The sequence below is a fragment of the Camellia sinensis genome, chromosome 10, assembly GCF_055761805.1.
Source record: "Camellia sinensis isolate YWXY chromosome 10, ASM5576180v1, whole genome shotgun sequence".
NCBI lineage: Eukaryota > Viridiplantae > Streptophyta > Magnoliopsida > Ericales > Theaceae > Camellia > Camellia sinensis.
In genome coordinates, this window is record NC_138970.1 from 81,374,535 (window position 1) to 81,383,373 (window position 8,839).

Here is an 8,839-nt window from a genome sequence, read left to right on the forward strand (position 1 = left end):
ATGTTGTCCATGGCGGTGGAAGTGTCTATATATATATATATATATATATTTAGATGTATCGATTGCTTACCTACGTAGAGAGTGTTCTTCTGAACAGGTTGATTCATTGGATTGTTGTCTATCTCTCGCTGTCTCTCTCTGAGCTCAATGTCTCCGAAGAGCAACAGTAATGGGTTTTTTGTGACAATGGTGATTATTAGGTCAGTCCAGTTCTATGTGGAGATGTGCCCACAAAAATTGACCCAGCCCACTTAATTCTGAACTTATTTATTTGGTTAGTTATGGTAATTACCAATACACCTTGGTCATGTTTGATTCACAATATTAATAGTGAAGTATTAATAGTCCTAGTAAATTAGTGTGGTATTCACTATCCAATTGGATTAATATCCATTGGATTAATAATCCCACCCCTACCCTATTACTAATAATCCTACAAATTTGTTGGATTAATTATCCATTGGATTAATAATCCTAAACAAAAATGTTAAAACAAATATAGGATAATTGGGCCCACGGATTAATAATCCTAATCCCACACTCTAATCCACCCAATCAAACATGCCCCTTAGGTTTATGAAAAATATATTTGATTTCATGAGGTTTTGAATAAGATTTCTCTATGACTTTATCTCTGTTTAATTTTGTAATTAAATTTTTTCTAATTTGGTCAAAACACAGAAAAAATTATGTACAAACCAATTTAGTAAAAACAGAGAAAAAATTGGGAGCAAATCAGAGAAAATTGGTCAAAACACAAAGAAATTTGTAAGCAAATTAGAAAAATTTCAAGCCAAAGAAATTTCAAAACACAGAGAAAATTAGAGAAATTGAGCAAACAGAGAAATTTCAAAACACAGACAGAATTTCTCTGTGTTTTGAAATTTCTTTGGATCAAGGATCGAAATTTCTTTAAGAAAATGTTGAGGAACCCCAACCACTATGCAAATATTGCACATCCTTTATTCTATAAAATCTTAATACGGGGGACCTTAAAAAAATTTCCCTAATTTTTGTATATTTATAAACAACTATTTTGAGAGCTTGTTTGAAAATTTACTATTTTAGTAATTTTTTTAGAAAAAGATGTGCAAAAATAATTGGACAACCTGTAGTGATTTTTTGACATATTGACTAAAAATCTATTATTTCCAAACAAGGCTTGAGTTTAGTAATATGTTAAAGGCTTAACTTTTCTCTAGTCCAAGATGTGGATTGAAGTCTTATGTCTAGTTTTGTTGGGCCCATCACAGATCGTGTTTCGATAATTCAAATTATTCATTTTATATCATTTGTGTAAATATAACAAAAATATTAGATTGATTTTCTAATCTTAGTATGTTCAATTTGTTATGTTTGTGTCTACAAAAATGAACATTCGAATGTGTTTTTAAAAAAAAAAACAAAAAAAAAAATAGATTATCAATTTTTTTTTGGTGACAAATGTAACAAATTGAACATGTTATGATTATTAGAATGTTCTAATTTTTTATTTTTTTTATTTTCATGAATGATATATACAAAAGTTGTATAAAATAAATTATTCAAATTATCGAAAAAAAATCCTTGGTGAGTCCCACGAACCCAAACAGGATCATCTAATTCATATTTAAACAAAAGAAAAGCCTAAACCTACGTTAAAAACCGTCTCCAGTCAAAAAAAGGAAAATGCTAGAGACCTATAATTTAAATTCCTAAATTCACGTACAATAATGCAATAATAGAGTTAAGCCTTATATGATTAAGTATGTAACAAATAAAAGGTTAACACGTATCATTAAATTATGAAAGTTTTATTAGGGTCTCCAGGCCCAGCCCGGCCTTGGCCATAGTCCCACAAGGCCATGGCCTAGGGCCCTTCGAAATAGGCCCAAAAAAGGGATCCCCTCCTATTATAATTTAGTATAATATATTAGGTATATTTTAAATAAAAAAAATTAAAAAAAAGCGCAAATTAGCTTAAAATAAATGGCATTAAAAAATTGAAAGACTCAACAATTTGACAGCAGCAGCCCAACAAAGTAATAGTTTGAAAGGCCCAATAGTTAATCCAATTCCTAATAGTTTAGGGTTAACAGTTAAGGCCCAGCCTAGCAGTTTGAAAGGCCATTTTTTTTTTCTAATTTCTAACCCTATCTTCTCTTAATCCAACCTTCCCTACAGTTTGTTTGATAGCATACCAGCAGCCCAAGCCAACAAGCAACGAAGTAGCAGCACACAGACGGAGCAGCAGCAAGCACAGGTAATTTTTTTTTCTATTTAATTAATTAAATATTTGTCTTGTCTTTTACACAATTAATTGCCATTATAATATTAGTATTTACATCATTAAGAAGAATTTGTTTAAATTTAATAGTTCACATCACATAATTTAAAAGTTTTGTGTTTTGTTAAGTGGTGGTGGTGCTCTTGTTTTGAATTTTGATCTAAAAAAATATTTTGATCTCAGTTTATCATGATTCTTAAAAGAAATTATTCGTCTGGATTCACAAAAAGGAAAAAGAAGCAAAGAGTCGAAAAATTAGTGGAGTGTCAAAAAGGAGCTATTGATAAGTTCTTTATGAGTGACAAACAAATAGAACAATCCGTTGAAGACTTGAATAGTGAAGAACTTGAAACTATAGTGAAGAACTTGAAACTTTAGTGAATAATGAGAATGAAAATTTGGTGGATAATGAGAATGAAAATTTGGTGAATAAAGAAGGAAATGGGGAATTTGGAAGTGCAGAAGCCAATCAAGGTGATGAGATGAATAGGAAATGTAAGCATTCAAATATAGATGATTCGGGGACTTGGAAAATAATTGACCAGAATTTACGAGATTTTTTAGTCGAAAGAGGTCTTGTGAGAAGAAATTGTGAGTTCAACTTCCCTAAGGATGATTCTTCTAGGCATATGCATTTCTCACTTGTTCATTACATTTGGCATTTACCAAATGAAGAAAAATTTGATAAGGCATGGCTGATATACTCGGAACTTTTGGATAGAGTATTTTGCTTTTGTTGTAAGTTGCTTAAGCAAGAGGGAAATAAAACTCAATTGGCTACTGAATGATTTAAAGATTGGAGAAATATTGGTGAGAGACTTAAAGGCCATGAAAGTGGTAACGAGCACATTACTTGCATGAGCAAATGGATTGAGTTAGAGGAAAGATTGGGAGAGCATCAAACAATAGATAAAAGTATACAAGAACAAGTTAATAAAGAAAGAGAGCACTTGAGACGGGTTTTATTGATGATAATTAATTGCAGTTGTGAAAACACTTGCCAAAAATAATTTGCCTTTTCATGGAAGCCATGAGAAGATTTATGAAGAGAGCAATGGACTTTTTTTAAGCATAATTGAAATGATTGGCAAGTTTGATCCAATAATGGAACAACACTTGCGGCGGATAGAAAAGGGTGAGATTCATTACCATTATTTGAGTCACAAAATTCAAAATGAGGTGATACAAATGTTGGCCGGGAAAGTCAAAAGTGCAATTTTGTTGATAATCAAACTAGCAAAATACTTTTCGATCATACTTGATTGTACTCCAGATATAAGCCATCAAGAACAAATGTCTCTTGTTGTACGATGCATGGATGTTTCAACAAGTCCAATTAAAGTGAAAGAGTTTTTTTTGGAATTCTTGAATGTTGATGATACGTCGGGGATGCGACTTTTTGATAAATTTCAATAAGCATTAGTTAACCTTCAACTTGATATTGGTGACTTAAGAGGGCAAAGATATGACAATGGCTCTAACATGAAAGGCAAAAAACAAGGTGTTCAAACAAGAGTACCTCAAGAAAATCCTAGAGCATTCTATACGTCGTGTGGTTGTCATAGTCTTAACCTTGTGCTTTGTGATATGGCCAACTGTTACTCTAAAGAAAAACTTTTTTTGGTATGGTATAACGCATATATGTATTGTTTTCATCTTCCGTTCAACGTTGGGCAATTTTAAAAAATAATCTAAAGAAAGGCCTCACGGTTAAGTGGTTGTCGCAAATGCGTTGGGAAAGTCACGTTGAAAATGTTAAACCACTAAGATACCATGCTTCAAAAATAAGAGATGCTTTAATTGATTTGTACAACAATCCTACCACAGATTCGATTGCAAAAAGTGAAGCTAAATCCCTGGTAACTCATGAACTTGAGACTTTTGAGTTCTTGTTTAGCATTGTAATTTGGTACAATTTGTTGTTTCATGTGAACTCTGTTAGCAAGCTTCTTCAAAGTGAAGATATGGATATAGCAGTTGCTGTAAAGCAGCTAGATGGGCTTGTTAAGTATGTTGCAATGTATAGAGAAGTTGGTTTCATGGAGGCTATGGTTAAAGCTAAAGAAATGGCAAGTGAATTGGGAATTGAACCTACATTTGTTAAAAAGCGCATCATTTCTAGAAAGAAACAATTTGATGAGAATGTTAGCGAAGAGGTGACCTAGTCGGCTGAAGAATCATTTAGAGTTGGTTACTTCTTTTATTTTGTTGATCAAGCCCTTTGTTCACTCAAAAATAGGTTTGAACAGTGCAAAGTATATGAGGCAAACTTTGACTTTTTGTTTGACTTGAAAAAGTGCAGCAATGAATCGTTGAAGGCGGGGTATGTGAACCTTGAAGAATTTTTAAGACATAGTGAGATTTCTGATATTGATGGAAGAGATTTATTGATAGAGCTAAAAGTCTTGAAAGAGAGATTGCCAAAAGAAGTTAATAAACCAATTGAAGTGCTCAATCATCTGCAGTTGATGGCAAATTGTTTCCCAAATTCATGTGTTGCTTATAGGATTCTTTTGACTATTCCAGCTACAGTTGCATCGGGGGAAAGAAGCTTTTCAAAGTTGAAAATCATCAAAAATTACTTTCGATCAACCATGTCACAAGAAAGATTGAATAGATTAGCATTGTTATCCATTGAAAATGATTTTGCAAAAAAACTAGATTATACAAGTATGATTGATTTATTTGCTTCTAAAAATGCAAGAAGAGCGAGGATCAAGTGATACTTATTAGTTGTTATAATATAATACTAAATATTTTTTGTGATTTTAATACAAATCTTTTGTCCTTTACCTTAATTTTTTTTTTCATTCAATAAAAAAAATGTGAAGGCCCCTAAAAATTTAGTAGTTGATTATCGACTTTGGGTTCCAGAAATCTCAGGGCTGGGCCGGAGAATCTCAAACATTTTTCTTATAAAACTGACATGGATTCCATATCTATGTAAGTATTGTGCAGAATATTTAATAATTAATTTGACATAATTTTTTTTTTTTTTGAACTCGTAAATGTCTGAGGCTACAAAGAAGAATCTGAAGACAACAGCTCTAAAAGAGCAGGTGGGCTATAACAGATCCAATTCAAAGGCGAAACATCTTTTGAAAAAGTAGATGCTGGCCAATGGGCAACACTATTTGCACTTCTAGCTGTCCAGGAGAAGGATATAACAGAACAGGAACTCACCGCACGAATGTCATGAATGATGGCAATACAATTCCATAAAGGAACGAGCTCTGAGAGCTCAATCACCACTTTGTTGTCACTTTCCACTAGAACGTTAGAGAGTCCAAGTGTTTGGGAGAAAACAAACGCAAGGCAGACAGTTCAGGCTTCACTCTGCTGAGCTGAAGAGGCTTGGGTTGAAGAGACTATACCATCCATTAATTTTCCTCTCGAGTCTCTAAGAACAACTGCCAGAGCCGTTGTCCCAGTAGATGGATTATAATTCGTATCACAATTCAGCTTGAATGCTCCTGGAGATGGTGGAACCCAGTCTGCTACTGAGCTAGTGGCACGGGGCCTGCACTGCAGATTTGTTAGCACCATAAATCTGCAATTTTTATTATTATTTATTATTTATATAATTGCAGGACACGTGGCATCCTCTTATTCATTTGGAAGTTAAAATAAGTTATAGAGATAATGGAGAATATGAAGGACAAAGTGGATGAGTGGGAGGACAAAGTGGATGAGTGGAAGGACACATGGTAAGACAAGAATGAAGATGGAAGAAATGGGTAGTTACTAAGTAGTTATTGCTGTATTTTTTCTTCTATAAATAGCCATTAATGGCTACATTGTAAGGAGGGAGAACTTAAATCAAAGACAATTGATTTCAATATTTCTTGTCATTTTCCTTATCTTAGGAGTAGTTTAACATAGATTTATATTTCGAAGCATTTATTTTCAGTATTTCCATTTCGAAGCATTTTATGTACTTTCTTTTCGAAGCATAGGAGTAGAGGTAAGTATTTATTACTTTGATTGTTCACTCAATCATCTTTCTCCGTCCCTTTTTCTTCTTTTACTTTTTCTTTTCGCTACACTTGGCAAATTTGAAGTCCTCTTCATTGAGGCAAAAGAACCGTCAACACAATCGCTTGGTAATTGGCTTGAATTTAATCTGTAAGGATTTTTCAATCCTTGCTGGCATGCTCGCATTTATGATATTTTCCTTCGTAGGAAAAATAAGCCAACATTTTTTGGCACGCCCAGTGGGACAGCCAAGTGTAAGAAATGACAAACTATTTGGATTTCGCCATTCGAACTTGTCAATATGAAATATATTGGCGTAAAAGAGAAATTTTGGATCTTCAAGAAGAGATCCATTTTGTTGATGAAATAAACTTTCATTCCTTACAATATTATTTGGTGGAAGAAAAAAGACACCATTTAATTGGAGAAATTAGGGCTGTGCAGCGGATCCACCGACCCGCCACACCCGACCCGACCCGACCCGACCCGACCCCCAACGGACGGATGCGTGCCACGTGGCGGACGGATGCGGGCCTGATTTATAACATTTTCCGGGTTCGGGTCGGGTGGCGGGTAACCCGCCATTTTAGCCGCCAGATCCGACCTGCCCGCCATTGACTTTTTTTTTTTATTTATTTTCGGCTGATATTTGCTCATTTCCCCCCTTTTTCCTTTCTGATGCATCATCCTCTTGCCCTAATTTTCGAAGACAGCCATTCTCTCTCTCTCTCTCTCTCTCTCTCTCTCTCTCTCTCTACCCTACCCACCCATTGTCGGATGATCTACACAGCGTCGGCGATCATCTACACGGCGTCGGCGATCATCTACACGGCTTTGGCGATCGATCTACACGGCTTTGGCGATCGATCTACACAGCGTTGACGATCGATCTACACTACTTACAGACTGAGGTATCTCTCCCTCTGCTTTCCTCTTCTTCTCTTTTCTTCTCTTCTTCTAATCTGAGTCTAATCTGTTTTTTTTTTGTTTTTTTTTTTTGTTCCAGTTCTAAAATGAAATAGATGGTTAGATTAATCGATCTACAGTCTACTACACTCACTGACTGTAACTGAGCTACTGAGGTACCTCTCTCTCTCTGTCCTTCGTCTTCTTCTTCTTCTGAATCTTATCTGGTTTTTTTTTTTTTTGGTTTTTTTTTCTGGTTTTCTCCTTCGTCACTGACTGTAACTGACTGTAACTAAACTTCTAATCTTTTAGAGTTTAATCTATTATTATTATTTTGTTTTGTTCCAGAGTTAAGGGTTTGGTTTATTGTTTTGTTATTATCAGATTATTTGTTATTATCAGGTTGATTGAACCATCTCTTCTGAATCTCATTTTGGTTATTATCAGATTATTATCTAATCTATTATTATCTGTTTTGTTCCAAACTTGATACACAGTGTTAAGGGTTCTACGGGTTCTACAGAGAAAGGAATATAGGGAGAAAACCACAGAGAGGTGTGGAACAATCTCTTCTGAATCTCATTTTGGTTTATTATCTGTTTTGTTATTATCAGATTGATTGAACAATCTGTTCTAAACCAGATTGATTCCAGTTCTAAACCAGATTGATTGAACAATCTGTTTTGTTATTATTATCAGCCTTTTATTTTATTCTTATTTCTATTATCTCTTAAAATACTAACATAAATGTAACAAATTTTATTATATAAATCAATAATTATCAAGTTGAGATATAATATGGATTTGACTTAGGACTGGTAAATAATTTCTTGATCTTGACAATATTAAAAGGGAGGAATAGGTTTAAAGTGAAGTTTTTATGTCAGAAAAATATCTCTAATACTTGAGTTAACTTTAATTGAGGCTGTGGAAGTATGGGCAAAACATTTTAAGGTTAAACATTCTTTCAAACATTGAGACATAATTTACTGATTTAAACAAGAAGAGTAATGAATTGTTTGAGATTACTTAGAAAAATTAACGAGATTTAAAAACATGTTCAAGTTTAGTGTATTTATCTTTCTAGTCAATCCCAAACAATCAAGATGATTACTAACTGAGCTCTAACAACTAATTTTTTTTTATACAATTCTATAATTCATATAAACTTATCGATCCAAATTCATAAGAAGAAAAAAGTTTAAAATATGTCCCAACTTAACTTGTTTTCAATTTTAAATAAGTGTTTAACAAGTGGAACATAAATGTAAGCTTGAGTAACTTGGTCTGTTTTACTACCCAAACAACTGGTTTACATTTTTTTGGGTGGGTAACTAGTTTACATTTTTTTACGAACATTTGTTAGAGCCTCTGTGTCACCCAAAACATGATCAAGAAAAGAAAACAAAAGTGTCTTCAACTGAAATGTGAGAAGAGCCATTATTGACTAAACCTTTTTTTTTTTCTTCCTAATCACATCATTAGTTTAGTCATATTCTCAACCTTTCTTTGTCATATAATTTTAGTCTTACTTACCAGAAATAAACATGATTATCACTTGGGCTCCACACTAATCATTTATTTGCAAGACATAGCTTATATATCATATTTAATTAGAACTATATGTCTGCAAGTTCATGTGTGGTTTTCAACATTAAATTAAGATTTTTAAAATTCATTGTATGATCAAAA

General features: G+C 33.4%; 1 protein-coding gene and 1 long non-coding RNA gene across 2 annotated transcripts; both read left to right on the forward strand.

Moving 5' to 3' along the window:
• The first annotated feature begins 3,993 nt into the window (after positions 1 to 3,993).
• Positions 3,994 to 4,431, forward strand: LOC145800510 (uncharacterized). The gene has a single exon (XM_082890198.1). It carries the CDS (start codon positions 3,994 to 3,996, stop codon positions 4,429 to 4,431), a length of 438 nt encoding a protein of 145 aa, XP_082746324.1.
• A 2,250-nt stretch (positions 4,432 to 6,681) lies between these two features.
• LOC145801186 (uncharacterized) lies at positions 6,682 to 8,017 on the forward strand. The gene is made up of 4 exons (XR_014342267.1): positions 6,682 to 7,152; positions 7,248 to 7,323; positions 7,645 to 7,702; positions 8,000 to 8,017. It is a non-coding gene; the product is annotated as an uncharacterized LOC145801186 (long non-coding RNA).
• Positions 8,018 to 8,839: the final 822 nt, after the last annotated feature.

Excerpts from the sequence above, each read along its gene's own strand:
- LOC145800510 (XM_082890198.1), top strand. The coding sequence starts at position 3,994 with ATGCGTTGGGAAAGTCACGTTGAAAATGTTAAACCACTAAGATACCAT.